Source organism: Cherax quadricarinatus, chromosome 53 (assembly GCF_038502225.1).
Source record: "Cherax quadricarinatus isolate ZL_2023a chromosome 53, ASM3850222v1, whole genome shotgun sequence".
Lineage (NCBI taxonomy): Eukaryota > Metazoa > Arthropoda > Malacostraca > Decapoda > Parastacidae > Cherax > Cherax quadricarinatus.
In genome coordinates this window covers 12489228-12517093 of record NC_091344.1, presented here as the reverse complement: position 1 = coordinate 12517093, position 27866 = coordinate 12489228, and the positions used below count along the sequence as shown (strand labels likewise).

General features: G+C 44.5%; 1 protein-coding gene across 1 annotated transcript in view; it reads right to left on the bottom strand.

Moving 5' to 3' along the window:
• Nucleotides 1-27866, bottom strand: part of LOC128692256 (solute carrier family 7 member 14) — a 72410-nt gene that overhangs the window by 10435 nt on the left and 34109 nt on the right. Inside the window, exons 3-6 of the mRNA XM_070096258.1 lie at nucleotides 15835-16065; nucleotides 8671-8879; nucleotides 3759-3930; nucleotides 426-609 (exon numbers count right to left, since the gene is read on the bottom strand). Of these exons, the coding sequence (XP_069952359.1) occupies nucleotides 426-609; nucleotides 3759-3930; nucleotides 8671-8879; nucleotides 15835-16065 (796 nt within the window). The remainder of the gene's footprint in view (nucleotides 1-425; nucleotides 610-3758; nucleotides 3931-8670; nucleotides 8880-15834; nucleotides 16066-27866) is intronic.

Below are 27866 nucleotides of genomic sequence, written 5' to 3'. Positions count from 1 at the left end.
ATATATATATATATATATATATATATATTCACAGTGTACATACATGTAAGAGATATACACTGAGTGATACACATCTTGCAGTGTATATACACTGATACACACACCTCACAGTGTATATATAGAGGCATACACACGTCAGTGTATATGCAATGAGAGGTACACAACCCTCGTTGCATATACATTGAGATATACACACCTGTCCGTGTATATACCCTGAGCGACATACATGTCTCCAGGTATATAACCTCATCAAAAAATATGATTCAATACTTTATTGCAATGCTTTCAATATATCACAAACGAACATACACTACACTCATACATAGTTTCCAGTGTATTACAAGACATCACCTCAATACAGTAATGTATTATTTCCAGCGTACTGGACATGACAGTACACTAGAATACATGGTAATGTATCTTACTTGAAGATGAGGCCATCCTTGGCCATGGCGTAAACGATCCTGGGTAGGGAGAACATCGAACCGAACATGGAGACGGTGAGGCCAGCCAGAGCACCTAGTGCTACCAGGTTCTTACATTTTGGTGCGCCTACCTGGCCGAACACCTGTACCAGGGCCGCGTCCTGGTCAATCTTGTCGTAGGGCACTGTTGTTGCACGTCGGCGACGTGTTAGGGGGTCAATACATACACACACACACATCGAAGCGACCACGCCAACGTCACAAGAACGTCGTTGTAAACAAGAACGACCATGATGCGTCACCAACACGTCACATTTCCGCCATCAGACACCACATGGAATAAAACAAATCACACGTTAAATAATCTCTTTACACATGCAATCAGTCTGGAGAGACGCAAACACTAGGACATATTTATAAGACAACTTCTCGGTCTTGGGACCGTGGATCAAGGTCTCAGGACCAACACATGCAATCCTCAGCTAACAATTGTCTGTCTACCCCATACATGTCACCAGAGGAGGAGGCATCATATCTGCTGAGTATACACGAAGATAAATACTAAAACGAGCGCAGCATACTACTGCTTAGACGAGTCTACATGTTGCGAGTATTCCATAATATAATGAATATAGTACATCCTGGTCACACACTGATGCCTTTTCCCACTGAGTCGTGTCAGTGTGATCAAATAGAACCAGTCTTAATTCCCCTTATTGTATTTTCATGTGGGTTCGTCTGGAACATTCGCCAGTGGGACAAAAAAGGAGAAATTTATTATATTTGATATTTTTGCTCAGGATAAAGCTAAAATCTGAGCAAAACGTCGTCTTTCTACTCACTTTCCTGCTCGATACCCTGTTCAGCATTCCGGGGATCAGTGCTAAATAATTCTCCGTGTTTGGGTGCCTTAATATGTATACACAATATATACATTGCATACACAACGTATATACTATGTATACACAATATATACACAATGTATACAGTGTGTATATGTATATGTGTCTCTCATGCACTGCTCCCGGTTTAAAGTACCGCAACACACTCTTCTTAAATAAGACACTTGTGCAACACTCGGGTATCTTGACAACTCGTCAGTAGCTCAGAGAGTCGTCTGCCGATATCCTTCTGTCCCAGATGATGTACATCCCTGGATCTCACGTGTGTTTCAGGTTTTTGACGGAAGTGAAGAAGATGCGTTGACGTAACCGCCGTGTCACCAGGCCTACGGGACACCGCCGTGTCACCAGGCCTACGGGACACCGCCGTGTCACCAGGCCTACGGGACACCGCCGTGTCACCAGGCCTACGGGACACCGCCGTGTCACCAGGCCTACGGGACGGCTGCGCCGTCGCAGCTACAGAAATGTTGTACATTATCTTAGGTATAGTGATACTGACAAGATGTGGAATAAGACACTTATGTACAGTTCAGGATATTTATTAGAGCACACGTTTCGCCACTCGTGGCGAAACGTTTCCTCTAATAAATGTCCTGAACTATACATGTGTTTTCCCACATCATCTCGGGTACACCCAAGCCTCTGTCGACTAGGTGTGACCTCAGTTTTCTGGGATGCATAATAGAAGGAATATCACTCTTGAATAGTGGGTTTAATAAACCTGAAAGGGATCGTAACCCCCTTCCAAGTTCTCTCTCTTGTATCATTCTTCTTATAGCTGATCAGGTTTCAGATACTGCCACAGGCGGGCCCATAATACACTCATTCTGCATCATCGTTCTCGCTCCAGCAACACCCATCTCGTCACTCTGAATCCTAAAATGGTTCAGTACACATTCGAGGACTATTTTCTTCTCGAGTACCAGGCCTAACTTGCAGTGTATCCACTAGACTACGCAGTGGGCCCAAGGAGTCGCTAAATACTACCCAGTGTCTCTCTGGATCGTTGAGAAATTATATGTACTGCAGCTCCTTGCACATCCCACACAGCGCCACAAATACATAAGATCATGTGCGGTGGCAAGCTTAAGGGGCACGTCAGTTCCCCCGCCTTCTAATAACATATTTATTTTCCCATTATAATCTACCTTTGTATAATTACTATCGCATTTGCTTCGTCTGTTTCGTAAGGTGAAGTCTAGGATTTTGTTCTCAAAAATTTGTTAAGTTTTGCCATGAATTATAAAAAGCTCCTAGACTTCACCGTACGAAACAGACAAAGCAAATGTGATAGTAATTATGGACAAAGTAGATTATAGTGGAAAATGAACGTTAGAAGACGGAGGAAGGGGATGGACTTACGTGCCTCTTAACGCCTCCTCGTATCCGGCCTCACCAATAAACGGACGACCGGAATCCTTCGGTATACAGTGCTCTGCAAATCGCCATACAGGCCCCGGTGAAGTTCCAGAAACCGACTGCTCCAGCCAACCAGAGTAGTCATGTTTACACACCTCCTGCAGGGGAAATTGGACCAACGACAAGAGCGTGCTAAGAAAGCGTGCCACTGATACTCTATATCAAACTTCCTGTCCGGTACAAGGTCCATTTGTAAAATGCGACGATCGGCAGCGGATACGGATAAGCCGCTGTGTTGGATGTCCATCGACCGCCATGACCCCCCCAGGCATACCTCAGTCCAGGAAATTGCAGGTGAAACCTTAGTGCATTATGCTGGCTTCCGCCTCCAATTGTTCCGTGACAGTAGACTTTAAGAGCACCCAGCACCAGGTACAAGCCCTGATTCTCAATCCTCTCCAGTTTCTCCAGATGACCCTCTCGCAGCTGCCTCCCACACAAACCCGCATACTGAAGACACCGTCGGAGTTTGAGTTTGTGTTGGGAGACCAGCAACAGAAGCTTCCCACAGAGATAAATGTCTCACTCATCTCAGTTACCAGCGCATCAAGAGTAAACTTTCCCATAACCCGACTCTGGAGTCACAACACCAGATGTTGCAGGACAGAGACAGATATGCTTGCTTAACACAGCTCGTCAGTGCTATACGGCACACCATCCCCACCCGGGGTCGCATCCCGGCAACCAAGGACTTCAGTCCCTTAGTCTTGGAGAGTTGATGGAAGGTGTTCAGTCCCTTAGTCTTGAGATACCTAGGTGTTGCACATGTGTCTTATTCATACGCATGGCGGTATTGTATTCAGCTATTATTATTATTTTTACTATTGTCATTATTATTATTATTATTATTATTATTATTATTATTATTATTATTATTATTATTATTATTATTATTACTGTTATTATTATTATTATTGTCATCATTATTATTATCATAATTATTATTATCATAGTTATTATTATTATTATAATTAGTATTAAAGAGAAGGAGGAGGAGGAGGAGACTGACTCATCAGTGTGATGATGGCGGAGGAGGTGACATAAGCGATGAGTATAATGATGAGGGAGATAACGATGGAGTAAGGGATGGAGCGGCGAGCATTGACAGCTTCCTCTCCCGTCGTGGCGATGATGTCGAAGCCGATGAAGGCGTAGAAGCAGGTGGCAGCACCTGTCAACACCTGCAGGAGGAGAGAGGAGGAGACATTATCCCTGAGCGGTTACTAAGCCAGGATAATCCTAGAAAGCCGCAGACCTGGGCTTGATTGTGACTTGAGAGACTCGGAATGATTTTGTCGCACCTCATGGCTATCTTGTGGATGGTAGTGGCTAGTTTATCATGCACCAAATACTATCTATCCTGTAGACGGTAGTGTCTAGTCTAATGTTGCACCTCGTGTCTATTCTGTGGACGGTAGTGGCTAGTTTATTATGCACCCCATATCTATCCCCTGGATGGTAGTGGTTAGATTATTATGCACCCCATATCTATCTGCCAAACTGCAGAAGTACTTGTAACCAAGCCAAGGCCTGATCACTACAGTTCAGTCAGTCTGTTCACATTGCAAGTTACTCCATAAACGTACCAATCTAGGTTCATGTTATCACAGTGAGTAATACATCTGCTCAGGCTTCTAACTACATTCCCATAACATTCAGTTTCATTATTTACCTCTTCCAATATTATTCCTAAAGCTAAACACGGACATAACCAAGTTATATTCTACATTTCTCCTTTAGCGTATTTTGTTTGTCTAACTTGTCAACAGCGTTGCTTGTGTTGTTTGTGTTGCTTGTTTGTGGATAGTGTGACTTGTTTATGGATGGTATGACTTGTTTATGGTTGGTGTGACTTGTTTATGGATGGTGTGGCTTGTTTATGGATGGTGTGGCTTGTTTATGGATGGTGTGGCTTGTTTATGGATGGTGTGGCTTGTTTATGGATGGTGTGGCTTGTTTATGGATGGTGTGGCTTGTTTATGGATGGTGTGGCTTGTTTATGGATGGTGTAGCTTGTTTATGGATGGTGTGGCTTGTTTATGGATGGTGTGGCTTGTTTATGGATGGTATAGCTTGTTTATGGATGGTGTGGCTTTTTTATGGATGGTGTGGCTTGTTTATGGATGGTATAGCTTGTTTATGGATGGTGTGGCTTTTTTATGGATGGTGTGGCTTGTTTATGGATGGTGTGGCTTGTTTATGGTTGGTGTGGCTTGTTTATGGATGGTGTGGCTTGTTTATGGATGGTATAGCTTGTTTATGGATGGTGTGGCTGGGATGGTGTGGCTTGTTTATGGATGGTGTGGCTTGCTTTTTTATGGATGGTGTGGCTTGTTTATGGATGGTGTGGCTTGTTTATGGATGGTGTGGCTTGTTTATGGATGGTGTGGCTTGTTTATGGATGGTGTGGCTTGTTTATGGATGGTGTGGCTTGTTTATGGATGGTGTGGCTTGTTTATGGATGGTGTGGCTTGTTTATGGATGGTGTGGCTTGTTTATGGATGGTGTGGCTTGTTTATGGATGGTGTGGCTTGTTTATGGATGGTGTGGCTTGTTTATGGATGGTGTGGCTTGTTTATGGATGGTATAGCTTGTTTATGGATGGTGTGGCTTGTTTATGGATGGTGTGGCTTGTTTATGGATGGTGTGGCTTGTTTATGGATGGTGTGGCTTGTTTATGGATGGTGTGGCTTGTTTATGGATGGTGTGGGTTGTTTATGGGTGTGGCTTGTTTATGGATGGTATAGCTTGTTTATGGATGGTGTGGCTTGTTTATGGATGGTGTGGCTTGTTTATGGATGGTGTGGCTTGTTTATGGATGGTGTGGCTTGTTTATGGATGGTGTGGCTTGTTTATGGATGGTGTGGCTTGTTTATGGATGGTGTGGCTTGTTTATGGATGGTGTGGCTTGTTTATGGATGGTGTGGCTTGTTTATGGATGGTGTGGCTTGTTTATGGATGGTGTGGCTTGTTTATGGATGGTGTGGCTTGTTTATGGATGGTGTGGCTTGTTTATGGATGGTGTGGCTTGTTTATGGATGGTGTGGCTTGTTTATGGATGGTGTGGCTTGTTTATGGATGGTGTGGCTTGTTTATGGATGGTGTGGCTTGTTTATGGATTGTGTGGCTTGTTTATGGATGGTGTGGCTTGTTTATGGATGGTGTGGCTTGTTTATGGATGGTGTGGCTTGTTTATGGATGGTGTGGCTTGTTTATGGATGGTGTGGCTTGTTTATGGATGGTGTGGCTTGTTTATGGATGGTGTGGCTTGTTTATGGATGGTGTGGCTTGTTTATGGATGGTGTGGCTTGTTTATGGATGGTGTGGCTTGTTTATGGATGGTGTGGCTTGTTTATGGATGGTGTGGCTTGTTTATGGATGGTGTGGCTTGTTTATGGATGGTGTGGCTTGTTTATGGATGGTGTGGCTTGTTTATGGATGGTGTGGCTTGTTTATGGATGGTGTGGCTTGTTTATGGATGGTGTGGCTTGTTTATGGATGGTGTGGCTTGTTTATGGATGGTGTGGCTTGTTTATGGATGGTGTGGCTTGTTTATGGAGATATTGTGGCATGTTTCAACTGGGAGTTTATTACTTAGCAAGGGGCACAGGGGCATGGGCAGGGGCATGGGCAGGGGCATGGGCATGGGCATGGGCAGGGGCAGGGGCATGGGCAGGGGCATGGGCATGGGCATGGGCATGGGCAGGGGCATGGGCAGGGGCATGGGCAGGGGCATGGGCATGGGCAGGGGCAGGGGCAGGGGCAGGGGCAAGGAGTAGGGGCATACCGGCAGCTCCACCACACAGGAACTATATGAAAAATGGTGAGGGTATATTTGACAAGGAAGTGAGCCGAGTGGATTAGCGTGTTGCGGCCATGGTGAAATATTACCACCCTCTACCCTACACTCTCTTCTCGCTCTTGTTCTCGCTCTTGTTCTCGCTCTTGTTCTCGCTCTTGTTCTCGCTCTTGTTCTCGCTCTTGTTCTCGCTCACTCACTCTCACGCTTTCACTCTCTCATTCACTCTCCCGGCTCACATAATGTCTCTCTCTCACACTTTCACTCTCTCATTCACTCTCCCGGCTCACATAATGTCTCTCTCTCACGCTTTCACTCTCTCATTCACTCTCCCGGCTCACATAATGTCTCTCTCTCACACTTTCACTCTCTCATTCACTCTCCCGGCTCACATAATGTCTCTCTCTCACACTTTCACTCTCTCATTCACTCTCCCGGCTCACATAATGTCTCTAACATGTTCATTGGAGGAACCAGGTGTGGATATTTAGAACAGAGAAAATAGAATTACTTCACGATTTTCATGGATTCCCTCACACTCAGTGAATTACATCTTCACGATAAAGTTGATGTTAGCCGAAGAAAATACACTGAAGGAAAATATAGAACATAACATTGGCGTGTCTGTGTCTAGCATTAAGAATAATATTAGGAGAGAAGTAAATAATGAAACTGAATGTTATAAAACAGAAGCCTGAGCAGATCTATAACCTACTATGATAACATTAACGTAGATAAGTATGTTAATGGAGCAACTTGCAATGTGAACAGACTGACTGATGTTGTAGTGGCCAGGCTCAGGCTTGGTCACAAGACTGACTGATGTTGTAGTGGCCAGGCTCAGGCTTGGTCACAAGTACTTCTGGCAGTTTGACACACACACAGATAATGAACAAACGCAATATGAAGTATGTGGTCAGCCCTGTGGTCACTATCTTCAACACTACCTGTTTAATTTTCCACTTATTGAGAAATGTATAGACAGAATAATAACCTATGTGACATGTCAAGATATATTAATAATGAAAATAACATACCAGACATATTAAGAAGTTATTCTAAATTTTCTTGCAACAGAAAAGTCAACTATAGAGATAAATCCAAATGGTCTCCTGTTAAGTCTTTTGGGACTTAGGTCTTCTGTGTATCCATATGCTCTTGCGCTACCCTCCACAAGATGGATATGGAGTGCAGAATAAACTAGCTACTACCATCCACAAGATGGATAAAGGTTTCAAAGTAAACTAGCCACTTCGGCGACAAATTCTAAAAGAAATCTGATCACTTTCATGCTCTATCTCTCTGTCTCTCTGTCTGTCTCTCTGTCTGTCTCTCTGTCTCTCTGTCTCTCTGTCTTTGTCTCTCTGTCTCTCTGTCTCTCTGTCTCTGTCTCTGTCTCTCTGTCTCTGTCTCTCTGTCTCTCTGTCTCTCTGTCTCTCTGTCTCTCTCTTCATCTAAACAATGTAAGGCGTGTTTCACCCAGCAGTAAATAAACACGTGGATGTTATCCCAGTGTTGAGTCTAATTATATAGACGTATCTAGACTTTAGAATGAGCCTACTAATCATTTGCTAGCCTTTAAAGTTAGAATAAAGATAGAAAGATACACCTGACAGTTTCTTAGCTGGTATCTTGCAATAAAGATATATCTCTTCCCAATATATACATGTCAAACACTTTAGTGTCGACAACATAACTCAATCGTAAACAAAAGATACAAGATGCAAAACAACTACGTGGGTTATTGAATGATAGCTTTAGGCCTTTCGTGCTGCAATCAACACATCTTCAGGAGCTTGCAGTATTGCAGAAATGAGTAGGAAGCCCAGGAAGATTCGTACAAGGGGACTTCTGCAACATTGCAAGCTCCCGAAGATGTGTTGATTGCAACACGACAGGCCAAGAGCTATCATTCAACTTCTCCCGTGGTTGTTTGACATGCGTTAATATGATAATTTGTGTAAATTGTGTTTATGTGTATCTGTACCTAAATAAACTTACTCAACCTGTAAGATTAGAAAGGAAGAGAGAGAGAGAGAGAGAGAGAGAGAGAGAGAGAGAGAGAGAGAGAGAGAGAGAGAGAGAGAGAGAGAGAGAGAGAGAGAGAGAGAGAGACACTCACACCTGACCATCCATAGGGCATAAATCCTCCATGTTGAGTCCAGTTACTGGTGTCCACATAGAAGAGTCCGGCCACCATGATGAACACCCAGGCGCACAGATTGGCCAGGTTCAGCGCGTTGTTGAACAGCACTGACTTGCGCACCCCGGCCACCAGCACCCCTCCCATCATCACCGTCAGCAGGAAGGCCAGCAAATCCGGGGGTTCACCTGCGTTGCACGGTGAACACGTTGAATACGCGGTGAACATGTTAAAAAAACAGGAGTGATCATGTGAACACACAAACATGTGGAAGAGCAGTAATATGAACATATGGGAAATATGTGAACACAGAGGGTAACATGTGTACCCACGGTAAACTTATGAACACAGAGTGAACATTTGAACACACGGTGATCATATGAACACACTGTGAACATATGAACACACAGTAAAAAATAGTCAATATTTGATCTCAGTGAACATATGAACACAGTGAACACATTATTATTATTATTATTATTATTATTATTATTATTATTATTATTATTATTATTATTATTATTATTATTGTTATTATTATTATTAGTATTTGGAAACATTAAAGCTCTATAATACAGTAGTAGGAAGCTCGGAGCTTCCTACTACTGTATTATGCAACAAACAACACACAACTACCACAATTATGCAACAAACACCACACAACGACCACAATCATGCAACAAACAACACACAACTACCACAATCATGCAACAAACAACACACAACTACCACAATCATGCAACAAACAACACACAACTACCACAATCATGCAACAAACAACACACAACGACCACAATCATGCAACAAACAACACACAACTACCACAATCATGCAACAAACAACACACAACTACCACAATCATGCAACAAACAACACACAACTACCACAATCATGCAACAAACAACACACAACTACCACAATCATGCAACAAACAACACACAACTACCACAATTATGCAACAAACAACACACAACGACCACAATTATGCAACAAACAACACACAACTACCACAATTATGCAACAAACAACACACAACTACCACAATCATGCAATAAACAACACACAACGACCACAATTATGCAACAAACAACACACAACTACCACAATTATGCAACAAACAACACACAACTACCACAATCATGCAACAAACAACACACTACGACCACAATTATGCAACAAACAATACACAACTACCACAACCATGCAACAAACAACACACAACTACCACAATCATGCAATAAACAACACACAACGACCACAATTATGCAACAAACAACACACAACTACCACAATCATGCAACAAACAACACACAACGACCACAATCATGCAACAAACAACAGACAACTACCACAATCATGCAACAAACAACACACAACTACCACAATCATGCAACAAACAACACACAACGACCACAATTATGCAACAACAACAACAACATCAGCACTACCATACAACAACAACATGAACACTACCATACAACAACAACATCAGCACTACCATACAACAACAACATGAACACTACCATACAACAACAACAAGAACACTACCATACAACAACAACATGAACACTACCATACAACACCAACATGAACACTACCATACAACAACAACATGAACACTACCATACAATAACAACATGCACACTACCATACAACAACAACATAAAACAACAACATGAACACTACCATACAACAACAACATGAACACTACCATACAACAACAACATGAACACTACCATACAACAACAACATGAACACTACCATACAACAACAACATGAACACTACCATACAACAACAACATGAACACTACCATACAACAACAACATGAACACTACCATACAACAACAACATGAACACTACCATACAACAACAACATGAACACTACCATACAACAACAACATGAACACTACCATACAACAACAACATCAGCACCATACAACAACAACATCAGCACTACCATACAACAACAACATGAACACTACCATACAACAACATGAACACTACCATACAACAACAACATGAACACTACCATACAACAACAACATGAACACTACCATACAACAACAACATGAACACTACCATACAACAACAACATGAACACTACCATACAACAACAACATGAACACTACCATACAACAACAACATGAACACTACCATACAACAACAACATGAACACTACCATACAACAACAACATGAACACTACCATACAACAACAACATGAACACTACCATACAACAACAACATGAACACTACCATACAACAACAACATGAACACTACCATACAACAACAACATGAACACTACCATACAACAACAACATGAACACTACCATACAACAACAACATGAACACTACCATACAACAACAACATGAACACTACCATACAACAACAACATGAACACTACCATACAACAACAACATGAACACTACCATACAACAACAACATGAACACTACCATACAACAACAACATGAACACTACCATACAACAACAACATGAACACTACCATACAACAACAACATGAACACTACCATACAACAACAACATGAACACTACCATACAACAACAACATGAACACTACCATACAACAACAACATGAACACTACCATACAACAACAACATGAACACTACCATACAACAACAACATGAACACTACCATACAACAACAACATGAACACTACCATACAACAACAACATGAACACTACCATACAACAACAACATGAACACTACCATACAACAACAACATGAACACTACCATACAACAACAACATGAACACTACCATACAACAACAACATGAACACTACCATACAACAACAACAACATGAACACTGAACACTACCATACAACAACAACATGAACACTACCATACAACAACAACATGAACACTACCATACAACAACAACATGAACACTACCATACAACAACAACATGAACACTACCATACAACAACATGAACACTACCATACAACAACAACATGAACACTACCATACAACAACAACATGAACACTACCATACAACAACAACATGAACACTACCATACAACAACAACATGAACACTACCATACAACAACAACATGAACACTACCATACAACAACAACATGAACACTACCATACAACAACAACATGAACACTACAACATAACACTACAACAACATCAGCACTACCATACAACAACAACATGAACACTACCATACAACAACAACATCAGCACTACCATACAACAACAACATGAACACTACCATACAACAACAACATGAACACTACCATACAACAACAACATGAACACTACCATACAACAACAACATGAACACTACCATACAACAACAACATGAACACTACCATACAACAACATGAACACTACCATACAACAACAACATGAACACTACCATACAACAACATGAACACTACCATACAACAACAACATGAACACTACCATACAACAACAACATGAACACTACCATACAACAACAACATGAACACTACCATACAACAACAACATGAACACTACCATACAACAACAACATGAACACTACCATACAACAACAACATGAACACTACCATACAACAACAACATGAACACTACCATACAACAACAACATGAACACTACCATACAACAACAACATGAACACTACCATACAACAACAACATGAACACTACCATACAACAACAACATGAACACTACCATACAACAACATGAACACTACCATACAACAACATGCACACTACCATACAACAACAACATGAACACTACCATACAACAACATGCACACTACCATACAACAACAACATGAACACTACCATACAACAACAACATGAACACTACCATACAACAACAACATGAACACTACCATACAACAACAACATGAACACTACCATACAACAACAACATGAACACTACCATACAACAACAACATGAACACTACCATACAACAACAACATGAACACTACCATACAACAACAACATGAACACTACCATACAACAACATGAACACTACCATACAACAACATGAACACTACCATACAACAACAACATGAACACTACCATACAACAACAACATGAACACTACCATACAACAACAACATGAACACTACCATACAACAACAACATGAACACTACCATACAACAACAACATGAACACTACCATACAACAACATGAACACTGAACACTACCATACAACAACAACATGACTACACAACAACAACATACCTATACAACAACAACATGAACACTACCATACAACAACAACATGAACACTACCATACAACAACAACATGAACACTACCATACAACAACATGAACACTACCATACAACAACAACATGAACACTACCATACAACAACAACATGAACACTACCATACAACAACAACATGAACACTACCATACAACAACAACATGAACACTACCATACAACAACAACATGAACACTACCATACAACAACATCATGAACATTACCATACAACAACAACATGAACACTACCATACAACAACAACATGAACACTACCATACAACAACAACATGAACACTACCATACAACAACAACATGAACACTACCATACAACAACAACATGAACACTACCATACAACAACAACATGAACACTACCATACAACAACAACATGAACACTACCATACAACAACAACATGAACACTACCATACAACAACAACATGAACACTACCATACAACAACATGAACACTACCATACAACAACAACATGAACACTACCATACAACAACAACATGAACACTACCATACAACAACAACATGAACACTACCATACAACAACAATGAACAGTACCATACAACAACAACATGAACACTACCATACAACAACAACATGAACACTACCATACAACAACAACATGAACACTACCATACAACAACAACATGAACACTACCATACAACAACAACATGAACACTACCATACAACAACAACATGAACACTACCATACAACAACAACATGAACACTACCATACAACAACAACATGAACACTACCATACAACAACAACATGAACACTACCATACAACAACAACATGAACACTACCATACAACAACAACATGAACACTACCATACAACAACAACATGAACACTACCATACAACAACAACATGAACACTACCATACAACAACAACATGAACACTACCATACAACAACAACATGAACACTACCATACAACAACAACATGAACACTACCATACAACAACAACATGAACACTACCATACAACAACAACATGAACACTACCATACAACAACAACATGAACACTACCATACAACAACAACATGAACACTACCATACAACAACAACATGAACACTACCATACAACAACAACATGAACACTACCATACAACAACAACATGAACACTACCATACAACAACAACATGAACACTACCATACAACAACAACATGAACACTACCATACAACAACAACATGAACACTACCATACAACAACAACATGAACACTACCATACAACAACAACATGAACACTACCATACAACAACAACATGAACACTACCATACAACAACAACATGAACACTACCATACAACAACAACATGAACACTACCATACAACAACAACATGAACACTACCATACAACAACAACATGAACACTACCATACAACAACATGAACACTACCATACAACAACAACATGAACACTACCATACAACAACAACATGAACACTACCATACAACAACAACATGAACACTACCATACAACAACATGAACACTACCATACAACAACAACATGAACACTACCATACAACAACATGAACACTACCATACAACAACAACATGAACACTACCATACAACAACATCATGAACACTACCATACAACAACAACATGAACACTACCATACAACAACAACATGAACACTACCATACAACAACAACATGAACACTACCATACAACAACATGAACACTACCATACAACAACATGAACACTACCATACAACAACAACATGAACACTACCATACAACAACAACATGAACACTACCATACAACAACATGAACACTACCATACAACAACAACATGAACACTACCATACAACAACAACATGAACACTACCATACAACAACAACATGAACACTACCATACAACAACAACATGAACACTACCATACAACAACATGAACACTACCATACAACAACAACATGAACACTACCATACAACAACAACATGAACACTACCATACAACAACAACATGAACACTACCATACAACAACATGAACACTACCATACAACAACATGAACACTACCATACAACAACATGAACACTACCATACAACAACATGAACACTACCATACAACAACATGAACACTACCATACAACAACATGAACACTACCATACAACATGAACACTACCATACAACAACATGAACACTACCATACAACAACATGAACACTACCATACAACAACAACATGAACACTACCATACAACAACAAACACTGAACACTACCATACAACAACAACATGAACACTACCATACAACAACATGAACATGAACACTATACAACAACAACATGAACACTACCATACAACAACAACATGAACACTACCATACAACAACAACATGAACACTACCATACAACAACAACATGAACACTACCATACAACAACAACATGAACACTACCATACAACAACAACATGAACAACATGAACACTACCATACAACAACAACATGAACACTACCATACAACAACAACATGAACACTACCATACAACAACAACATGAACACTTCCATACAACAACAACATGAACACTACAACAACATGAACACTACCATACAACAACAACATGAACACTACCATACAACAACAACATGAACACTACCATACAACAACAACATGAACACTACCATACAACAACATGAACACTACCATACAACAACATGAACACTTCCATACAACAACAACATGAACACTACCATACAACAACAACATGAACACTACCATACAACAACAACATGAACACTACCATACAACAACATGAACACTACCATACAACAACATGAACACTACCATACAACAACATGAACACTACCATACAACAACATCAGCACTACCATACAATACCATCAGCACTACCATACGCCAACAACACCAACATAAAAACGTACCGAACATAGTGCCAAAGGTGTTTCTCATGGCGGAGGAGATGGCACCGTTAGCGATGGCATCAAAGCAAGCACTGAGAGCACAGGCGCAGGCAGAAGTGCCAATGAGCTCCTCCAGCACCATGTTCCAACCAATGATGAACGCCATAACCTCTCCCACCGTCACGTAGCTGTACATGTAGGCACCTCCGGAGGTGTTGGGCACACGCACTCCGAACTCGGCGTAGCACACACCTGTGGAACAAACGTAGCTTCAAGGAGAGGTATGGCAGGGAGGTTTATAAGAGGCAGGGGTGGGTGGGGGTGGGGGTGTTAAGGTTTCCTGGAGGTTACCTGGTAAGAGGTTGGAGGGAATACTATTTCCACCCTACCACCTAAATTGTGCGAATTTGTGAATTGTTCCAACCACGGTATTGTGGGTTAGTTGTGAATTATTCCAAGAAAATAATGAGTTGAACAATCTGTACACAGTGTGAGTTTGTTCAACACAGTTCCAGGTCTTCCAAACAGCAGTTGTTTGCCCACACATTTGTTGTTTGTTCCACACACTTGTTTGTTTCAAACAGCAGTTGTTTGTTCCACACACTTGTTGTTTGTTCCAAACAGCAGTTGTTTGTTCCACACAATAGTAACTCTGTTACTATGTCAACAGTATTACTTGTGTAGTAAACTTGTATATATTTCTTAGCAACATTTATAGGCGTGGCTTACACGTGACCTACCCTCACCCCCCCGCACATAGGCCATCCCTCAGAGGCCTCTGCCTCACAGTCAGCAGGCTTACCAGATGGTCAGACACGATAGGCTGGGCTCCTCTACCAATACCAGCACAACGTCTCATTACACAGTTATTGACTTCGCTACCGTCACTACGTCAGACATCCGTCTTGACAACTATGACAGTGTTTGTTTATCTTCCGCTGTGTGTGTGTGTGTGTGTGTGTGTGTGTGTGTGTGTGTGTGTGTGTTTGTGTGTGTGTGTGTGTGTGTGTGTGTGTGTGTGTGTGTGTGTGTGTGTGTGTGTGTGTGTGTGTGTGTGTACTTACCTAGTTGTGGTTGCAGGGGTCGAGTCACTACTGGGTCCACTCTCTCCCTGCTCCATGAGATTTATCGTACCTCTTCTTAAAGTTATGTATGGATCTTGCCTCCACTTCATCACTCTCCGGATTGTTCCACTTCCTGACAACTCTGACTGAAGAAATACTTCCTAACATCCCTCTGACTCATTTGAGTCTTCAACTTCCAGTTGTGACTCTTTGTTGCTGTGTCAGATCTCTGAAACATCCTGTCCCTGTCCACCTGTCCATTATTTTGTATGTCGTTATCATGGCCCTCCCCTTATTCCTCCTGTCTTCCAGCGTTGTCAGGTTTAGTACCCTTAATCTTTCCTGGTAGGACAAACCCCTTAACTCCGGGACTAGTCTCGTTGGAAAGCTTTGCACTTTCTCTGATTTCTTGGCGTGTTTGACCAGGTGTGGGTTCCAAACTGGTGCTGCATACTCCAATATGGGCCTGACGTACACGGTGTACAGAGTCTTGAATGATTCCTTGCTGAGGTGTCGAAACTCTGTTCTTAGGTTCGCCAGGCGCCCATATACTGCAGCAGTTATTTGGCTGATGTGCGCCTCAGGAGATGTGCTCGGTATTATACTCACACCAAAATCCTTTTCCTTGAGTGAGGTTTTTAGTCCTAGCCCATACTTTGCGGTTTTCTTTGATCTTTCCCAATCTTCATGACATTGCACTTGGTGAGGTTAAGCTCCAGGAGCCAGTTGCTGTCGATGAATGGTTCAGAGAACCGACATGTTGATAAATTAGACACATGTGTCTAATTTATCAGAGAGTTGCTGACCCATGCCTGCAGCCTGTCCAGATCCCTTTGTAGTCATACCTGTTCCTCATCCGACTGAATTCTCCGTATTAGCTTTACGTCGTCTGCAAACAGGGACACCTCTGACTCTATCCCTTCCGTCACGTCATTCACATAAACCAGAAACAGCATCGGTCCTAGGACTGAGCCGTATGGAACCCCGCTCTATCACAGGCGCCCACTCTGACACCTCATCACGTGCAATCACCCTTTGTTTTCTTCATGTCAGGAATTCTCCGACCAATTGCAATGCATTTCCTATTTTTCCTGGCTACTCCTCTAGCTTTTGAACTAATCTCTTGTGCGAAACTGTGTCGAAGGTCTTCTTGCAGTCCAAAAAAATGCAATCTATCCACCCCTCTCTCTCGTGTCTTAGTTCTGCCACTTTGTCGTGAAACTCAAGTAGACTGTGATACGGGACTTTCCTTCCCTCAAACCGTGCTGGTTATCGTGTATAAGATCATTCTTTTCTAGGTGCTCCACCATTTTTCTCCTGATAATCTTCTCCATGACTCTGCATACTATCCATGTCAGTGACATTGATCTGTAGTCTGATGCATATTCATTTCTGGCTGCTTGACTAATCTCCTTATTCTCCTGGGTCCTTTGTCTTCTATACTTTTTTCTCTAGCACACTTGGTTTTGGCCTCTCAACACCTTTGGGTGAACCAAGGGCTCGTCCTGGCCTTCCCATTATTTGTGTGTGTGTGTGTACTCATCTATTTGTACTCACCTATTTGTGGTTGCAGGGGTCGAGTCCTAGCTCCTGGCCCCGCCTCTTCACCGGTTGCTACTAGGCCCTCTCTCTCCCCGCTCCATGAGCTTTATCAAACCTCGTCTTAAAACTGTGTATGGTTCCTGCCTCCACTACGTCATTTTCTAGGCTATTCCACTGCCTTACAACTCTATGACTGAAGAAATACTTCCTACTATCTCTCTGACTCATTTGTGTCTTCAACTTCCAATTGTGGCCTCTTGTTTCTGTGTCCCCTCCCTGGAACATCCTGTCTTTGTCCACCTTGTCTATTCCACGCAGTATTTTATATGTCGTTATCATGTCTCCCCTGACCCTCCTGTCCTCCAGTGTGGTCAGGCCGATTTCCCTTAATCTTTCTTCATAGGACATTCCCCTTAGCTCTGGAACTAACCTTGTCGCAAACCTTTGTACTTTCTCTAGTTTCTTGACGTGCTTTATCAAGTGCGGGTTCCAAACAGGTGCTGCATACTCCAGTATGTGTGTGTATGTGTGTGTGTGTGTGTGTATGTGTGTGTGTATGTGTGTGTGTGTGTGTGTGTGTGTGTGTGTGTGTGTGTGTGTGTGTGTGTGTGTGTGTGTGTGTGTGTGTGTGTGTTTAAATTAAAAAATACACACCGCTCGGTGTATATATATACTGATACATTCACACATACTTACTCGTACACATACATACATAACTCCATACACAGAAACACAGAAAAGCACACGCACACACACACACACACACACACACACACACACACACACACACACACACACACACACACACACACACACACACACACACACACACACACACACACACATACACTTATAAATCACCCATATTGATGATACTGTGACAGTTGTTTTCCAAACATGTTAAACATACCAGTATAACAATCACTCTAGTAATACATCCACCGGTGTATCACTGCGGTGTATACACTGCTGACAGTAGTACATATACACGTAAAATGGCGTATATCTCAGTCTACATACATTAAGGTTTTGCTTTACTCTCCTTCTGTTCACTAGCGTAGGTATTAAATTCTGGGTCGATGGTGTACAGGTGACAGTCAGTCTTAATGATCCTCGTAGAGTTGATAGGCTTTAAATCTAATTAACCAACCTGTCTTATAGGCCATTCTAGTCACTGGTTGAGCGGTTCTCCAGTTATCAGAGGCAGTGTGAGGGGTAGCAACACTAGTTATCAGAGGCAGTGTGAGGGGTAGCAACACTAGTTATCAGAGGCAGTGTGAGGTGAGCAACACTAGTTATCAGAGGCAGTGTGAGGTTAGCAACCCTAGTTATCAGAGGCAGTGTGAGGTTAGCAACCCTAGTTATCAGAGGCAGTGTGAGGTTAGCAACACTAGTTATCAGAGGCAGTGTGAGGGGTAGCAACACTAGTTATCAGAGGCAGTGTGAGGTTAGCAACACTAGTTATCAGAGGCAGTGTGAGGTTAGCAACACTAGTTATCAGAGGCAGTGTGAGGTTAGCAACACTAGTTATCAGAGGCAGTGTGAGGTTAGCAACACTAGTTATCAGAGGCAGTGTGAGGTGAGCAACACTAGTTATCAGAGGCAGTGTGAGGGGTAGCAACACTACTTATCAGAGGCAGTGTGAGGTTAGCAACACTAGTTATCAGAGGCAGTGTGAGGGGTAGCAACACTAGTTATCAGAAGCAGTGTGAGGTTAGCAACACTACTTATCAGAGGCAGTGCGAGGTTAGCAACACTACTTATCAGAGGCAGTGTAAGGTTAGCATAGTTATCAGAGGCAGTGTGAGGTTAGCATAGTTATCAGAGGCAGTGTGAGGTTAGCATAGTTATCAGAGGCAGTGTGAGGTCAGCATAGTTATCAGAGGCAGTGTGAGGTTAGCATAGTTATCAGAGGCAGTGTGAGGTTAGCATAGTTATCAGAGGCAGTGTGAGGTTAGCAACACTACTTATCAGAAGCAGTGTGAGGTTAGCATAGTTATCAGAAGCAGTGTGAGGTTAGCATAATTATCAGAAGCAGTGTGAGGTTAGCATAGTTATCAGAAGCAGGGGTTGGGGGTAGGAACCATATATATGTAGTTGAAAGGGTTAATAAAACGAATCCATTAAAAACGTACAATATAATCTACAACCACACATCACAAAGATATTTTAAGTTGGGAGCCAATACAAAAAAAATTAGTAAGCACCTGTACTGAGAGACAGTCAAAAGATTCAATAGTAATAAAAAATGGCCTTTGAAATTTTATGACGTCCTTGCCGAAGGTTCGAGTCCTACCCGTTCCCTGGCTTTAGCTTGTTATTTCATCGGTTAAACTTGTTGGTGGTTTAGTGAAAGTTGATGTGCATAGTTGATGGTATGAGGTGATGATGAGTTGATGAGCTAGACACCTGTGCAAGGTATGTGCAACACACGTGCAACTCTTGTGTAACACCTGTGTAACATGTGCAACACATGTGAAACATTTGTGCAACTCTTGTGTAACACCTGTGTAGCACAGAGACCAAGATAACAGAGATCAAGATAACACAGGCCAAGATAACAGATCAAGATAGCAGGGGTCAAAATAACAGAAATCAAGATAACAGAGGCCAAGATAACAGAGGTCAAGATAACTGAGGCCAAGATAACTGAGGCCAAGATAACTGAGGCCAAGATAACTGAGGCCAAGATAACTGAGGCCAAGATAACGGAGGCCAAGATAACAGAGGTCAAGATAGCAGAGGTTAAAATAACTGAGGTCAAGATAACTGAGGCCAAGATAACTGAGGCCAAGATAACTGAGGCCAAGATAACAGAGATCAAGACAGAGCTTAAAATAACAGAAACCAATATAACAGAAGCCAAGATAACATAGGTCAAGATAACAGAGACCAAGATAACAGAGGTCAAGATAACAGAGGCCAAGATAACAGAGGTCAAGATAACAGAGGTCAAAATAACTGAGATAAAATAAGAGGCCAAAATAACAGAGATCAAGATAACAGAGGCCAAGATAAATGAGGTCAAGATAACAGAGATCAAGATAACTGAGATCAAGACAACTGAAGCCAATTAACAGAGGTCAAGAAAACGGACGTCAAGATAACAAAGATAAAAATAACAGAGGCCAGGGTCGGGCTGAGGGTCATTCCAGGCTAATTGCCTCGCCAAGAGATATATCGTCCTGGAGGTGACAATAAACCAAAGGAAAGATATCTTACCTAAGACATAATCTTATTAAGGAAAATAAGATACCAGACATCTTAAGCAAATTTCCTAAATTTGATTGTAACAGATAAATTAACTGTTGATATAAATCCAGATGTACTCCTGTTAGCCCTTTTGAGGCCTAGTTCTTAGGCCTATTGTGTATCCATATGCTCTTGCGCTACAGGATGGATATAGAATGCACAATAAACTAGCAACATCGGTGGCAAAATCTAAAATCCCTATGATAATGTCTTCGAAGTAGGATAACACATGCTAGGTAAGATAACATGTACCAGGGAGGGTGTAACACCACCATGTGTGGCCAGGGAGGGTGTAACACAACCTGGTGTAGCCAGGGAGGGTGTAACACAACCTGGTGTAGCCAGGGAGGGTGTAACACAACCTGGTGTAGCCAGGGAGGGTGTAACACAACCTGGTGTAGCCAGGGAGGGTGTAACACAACCTGGTGTAGCCAGGGAGAGTGTAACACAACCTGGTGTAGCCAGGGAGAGTGTAACACAACCTGGTGTAGCCAGGGAGAGTGTAACACAAGCTGGTGTAGCCAGGGAGAGTGTAACACAACCTGGTGTAGCCAGGGAGAGTGTAACACAACCTGGTGTAGCCAGGGAGAGTGTAACACCATCATGTGTGGCCAGGGAGAGTGTAACACAACCTGGTGTAGCCAGGGAGAGTGTAACACAACCTGGTGTAGCCAGGGAGAGTGTAACACCATCATGTGTGGCCAGGGAGAGTGTAACACAACCTGGTGTAGCCAGGGAGAGTGTAACACAACCTGGTGTAGCCAGGGAGAGTGTAACACCATCATGTGTGGCCAGGGAGAGTGTAACACAACCTGGTGTAGCCAGGGAGAGTGTAACACAACCTGGTGTAGCCAGGGAGAGTGTAACACAACCTGGTGTAGCCAGGGAGGGTGTAACACAACCTGGTGTAGCCAGGGAGAGTGTAACACAACCTGGTGTAGCCAGGGAGAGTGTAACACAACCTGGTGTAGCCAGGGAGAGTGTAACACAACCTGGTGTAGCCAGGGAGAGTGTAACACAACCTGGTGTAGCCAGGGAGAGTGTAACACAAGCTGGTGTAGCCAGGGAGAGTGTAACACAACCTGGTGTAGCCAGGGAGAGTGTAACACAACCTGGTGTAGCCAGGGAGAGTGTAACACCATCATGTGTGGCCAGGGAGAGTGTAACACAACCTGGTGTAGCCAGGGAGAGTGTAACACAACCTGGTGTAGCCAGGGAGAGTGTAACACCATCATGTGTGGCCAGGGAGAGTGTAACACAACCTGGTGTAGCCAGGGAGAGTGTAACACAACCTGGTGTAGCCAGGGAGAGTGTAACACCATCATGTGTGGCCAGGGAGAGTAACACAACCTGGTGTAGCCAGGGAGAGTGTAACACAACCTGGTGTAGCCAGGGAGAGTGTAACACAACCTGGTGTAGCCAGGGAGGGTGTAACACAACCTGGTGTAGCCAGGGAGAGTGTAACACAACCTGGTGTAGCCAGGGAGAGTGTAACACAACCTGGTGTAGCCAGGGAGAGTGTAACACAACCTGGTGTAGCCAGGGAGAGTGTAACACAACCTGGTGTAGCCAGGGAGAGTGTAACACAAGCTGGTGTAGCCAGGGAGAGTGTAACACAACCTGGTGTAGCCAGGGAGAGTGTAACACAACCTGGTGTAGCCAGGGAGGGTGTAACACAACCTGGTGTAGCCAGGGAGGGTGTAACACCACCATGTGTGGCCAGGGAGAGTGTAACACCATCATGTGTGGCCAGGGAGAGTGTAACACCATCATGTGTGGCCAGGGAGGGTGTAACACCATCATGTGTGGCCAGGGAGAGTGTAACACCATCATGTGTGGCCAGGGAGAGTGTAACACCATCATGTGTGGCCAGGGAGAGTGTAACACCACCAGGTGTGGCCAGGGAGAGTGTAACACAACCTGGTGTAGCCAGGGAGGGTGTAACACCATCATGTGTGGCCAGGGAGGGTGTAACACCATCACGTGTGGCAAGGGAGAGTGTAACACCACCATGTGTGGCCAGGGAGAGTGTAACACCATCATGTGTGGCCAGGGAGAGTGTAACACCATCATGTGTGGCCAGGGAGAGTGTAACACCACCATGTGTGGCCAGGGAGAGTGTAACACCATCATGTGTGGCCAGGGAGAGTGTAACACCACCATGTGTGGCCAGGGAGAGTGTAACACCACCATGTGTGGCCAGGGAGAGTGTAGCACCACCATGTGTGGCCAGGGAGGGTGTAACACCATCATGTGCGGCCAGGGAGAGTGTAACACCACCGTGTGTGACCAGGGAGGATGTAACACCATCATGTGTGGCCAGGGAGAGTGTAACACCACCATGTGTGGCCAGGGAGGGTGTAACACCATCATGTGTGGCCAGGGAGAGTGTAACACCATCATGTGTGACCAGGGAGAGTGTAACACAACCTGGTGTAGCCAGGGAGAGTGTAACACAACCTGGTGTAGCCAGGGAGGGTGTAACACAACCTGGTGTAGCCAGGGAGAGTGTAACACAACCTGGTGTAGCCAGGGAGAGTGTAACACAATCTGGTGTAGCCAGGGAGAGTGTAACACAACCTGGTGTAGCCAGGGAGAGTGTAACACAACCTGGTGTAGCCAGGGAGGGTGTAACACAACCTGGTGTGGCCAGGGAGAGTGTAACACAACCTGGTGTAGCCAGGGAGAGTGTAACACAACCTGGTGTAGCCAGGGAGAGTGTAACACAACCTGGTGTAGCCAGGGAGAGTGTAACACAACCTGGTGTAGCCAGGGAGAGTGTAACACAAGCTGGTGTAGCCAGGGAGAGTGTAACACAACCTGGTGTAGCCAGGGAGAGTGTAACACAACCTGGTGTAGCCAGGGAGAGTGTAACACCATCATGTGTGGCCAGGGAGAGTGTAACACAACCTGGTGTAGCCAGGGAGAGTGTAACACAACCTGGTGTAGCCAGGGAGAGTGTAACACCATCATGTGTGGCCAGGGAGAGTGTAACACAACCTGGTGTAGCCAGGGAGAGTGTAACACAACCTGGTGTAGCCAGGGAGAGTGTAACACCATCATGTGTGGCCAGGGAGAGTAACACAACCTGGTGTAGCCAGGGAGAGTGTAACACAACCTGGTGTAGCCAGGGAGAGTGTAACACAACCTGGTGTAGCCAGGGAGGGTGTAACACAACCTGGTGTAGCCAGGGAGAGTGTAACACAACCTGGTGTAGCCAGGGAGAGTGTAACACAACCTGGTGTAGCCAGGGAGAGTGTAACACAACCTGGTGTAGCCAGGGAGAGTGTAACACAACCTGGTGTAGCCAGGGAGAGTGTAACACAAGCTGGTGTAGCCAGGGAGAGTGTAACACAACCTGGTGTAGCCAGGGAGAGTGTAACACAACCTGGTGTAGCCAGGGAGGGTGTAACACAACCTGGTGTAGCCAGGGAGGGTGTAACACCACCATGTGTGGCCAGGGAGAGTGTAACACCATCATGTGTGGCCAGGGAGAGTGTAACACCATCATGTGTGTCCAGGGAGAGTGTAACACCACCATGTGTGGCCAGGGAGAGTGTAACACCATCATGTGTGGCCAGGGAGAGTGTAACACCATCATGTGTGGCCAGGGAGAGTGTAACACCACCATGTGTGGCCAGGGAGAGTGTAACACAACCTGGTGTAGCCAGGGAGGGTGTAACACCACCATGTGTGGCCAGGGAGAGTGTAACACCATCATGTGTGGCCAGGGAGAGTGTAACACCACCATGTGTGGCCAGGGAGAGTGTAACACCATCATGTGTGGCCAGGGAGGGTGTAACACCACCATGTGTGGCCAGGGAGGGTGTAACACCACCATGTGTGGCCAGGGAGAGTGTAACACCATCATGTGTGGCCAGGGAGGGTGTAACACCACCATGTGTGGCCAGGGAGGGTGTAACACCACCATGTGTGGCCAGGGAGAGTGTAGCACCACCATGTGTGGCCAGGGAGGGTGTAACACCATCATGTGCGGCCAGGGAGAGTGTAACACCACCGTGTGTGACCAGGGAGGATGTAACACCACCATGTGTGGCCAGGGAGGGTGTAACACCACCATGTGTGGCCAGGGAGGGTGTAACACCACCATGTGTGGCCAGGGAGAGTGTAACACCACCATGTGTGGCCAGGGAGGGTGTAACACCACCATGTGTGGCCAGGGAGGGTGTAACACCACCAGGTGTGGCCAGGAAGAGTGTAACACCACCAGGTGTGGCCAGGAAGAGTGTAACACCACCAGGTGTGGCCATGAAGAGTGTAACACCACCAGGTGTGGCCAGGAAGGGTGTAACACCACCAAGTGTGGCCAGGAAGAGTGTAACACCACCAGGTGTGGCCAGGAAGAGTGTAACACCACCAGGTGTGGCCAGGAAGAGCGTAACACCACCAGGTGTGGCCAGGAAGAGTGTAACACCACCAGGTGTGGCCAGGAAAAGCGTAACACCACCAGGTGTGGCCAGGAAGAGTGTAACACCATCAGGTGTGGCCAGGAAGAGTGTAACACCACCAGGTGTGGCCAGGAAGAGTGTAACACCATCAGGTGTGGCCAGGAAGAGTGTAACACCACCAGGTGTGGCCAGGAAGAGTGTAACACCACCAGGTGTGGCCAGGAAGAGTGTAACACCACCATGTGTGGCCAGGGAGAGTGTAACACCACCATGTGTGGCCAGGGAGGGTGTAACACCACCATGTGTGGCCAGGGAGGGTGTAACACCACCATGTGTGGCCAGGGAGGGTGTAACACCACCATGTGTGGCCAGGGAGAGTGTAACACCACCATGTGTGGCCAGGGAGGGTGTAACACCACCATGTGTGGCCAGGGAGAGTGTAACACCACCAGGTGTGGCCAGGAAGAGTGTAACACCACCAGGTGTGGCCATGAAGAGTGTAACACCACCAGGTGTGGCCAGGAAGGGTGTAACACCACCAGGTGTGGCCAGGAAGAGTGTAACACCACCAGGTGTGGCCAGGAAGAGTGTAACACCACCAGGTGTGGCCAGGAAGAGCGTAACACCACCAGGTGTGGCCAGGAAGAGTGTAACACCACCAGGTGTGGCCAGGAAGAGCGTAACACCACCAGGTGTGGCCAGGAAGAGTGTAACACCATCAGGTGTGGCCAGGAAGAGTGTAACACCACCAGGTGTGGCCAGGAAGAGTGTAACACCATCAGGTGTGGCCAGGAAGAGTGTAACACCACCAGGTGTGGCCAGGAAGAGTGTAACACCACCAGGTGTGGCCAGGAAGAGTGTAACACCACCAGGTGTGGCCAGGAAGAGTGTAACACCACCAGGTGTGGCCAGAAAGAGTGTAACACCACCAAGTGTGGCCAGGAAGAGTGTAACACCACCAGGTGTGGCCAGAAAGAGTGTAACACCACCAGGTGTGGCCAGGAAGAGTGTAACACCACCAGGTGTGGCCAGGAAGAGTGTAACACCACCAGGTGTGGCCAGGAAGAGTGTTACACCACCAGGTGTGGCCAGGAAGAGTGTCACACCACCAGGTGTGGCCAGGAAGGGTTATTAATTAGGAGGGGACATAACCCTTGCCTGTACTCACCCAGCTGTACTCATCCAGCAGTACTCACCCAGCTGTACTCACCCAGCTGTACTCATCCAGCAGTACTCATTCAGCTGTACTCACCCAGGTGTACTCACCCAGGTGTACTCACCCAGGTGTACTCACTCAGCTGTACTCATCCAGCAGTACTCACCCAGCTGTACTCACCCAGGTGTACTCACCCAGCTGTACTCATCCAGCAGTACTCACCCAGCTGTACTCACTCAGCTGTACTCACCCAGCTGTACTCACCCAGGTGTACTCAGCCAGCTGTATTCGCCCAGGTGTACTCACCCAGCTGTACTCATCCAGCTGTACTCACCCAGGTGTACTCACCCAGCTGTACTCATCCAGCTGTACTCAATCAGGCGTAGTCACCCAGGTTTACTCACCCAGGTGTACTCACCCAGCTGTATTCACCCAGGTGTACTCACCCAGCTGTACTCACCCAGCTGTACTCACCCAGGTGTACTCACCCAGCTGTACTCATCCAGCTGTACTCAATCAGGCGTACTCACCCAGCTGTATTCACCCAGGTGTACTCACCCAGCTGTACTCACCCAGGTGTACTCACCCAGGTGTACTCACCCAGCTTTACTCACCCAGATGTACTCACCC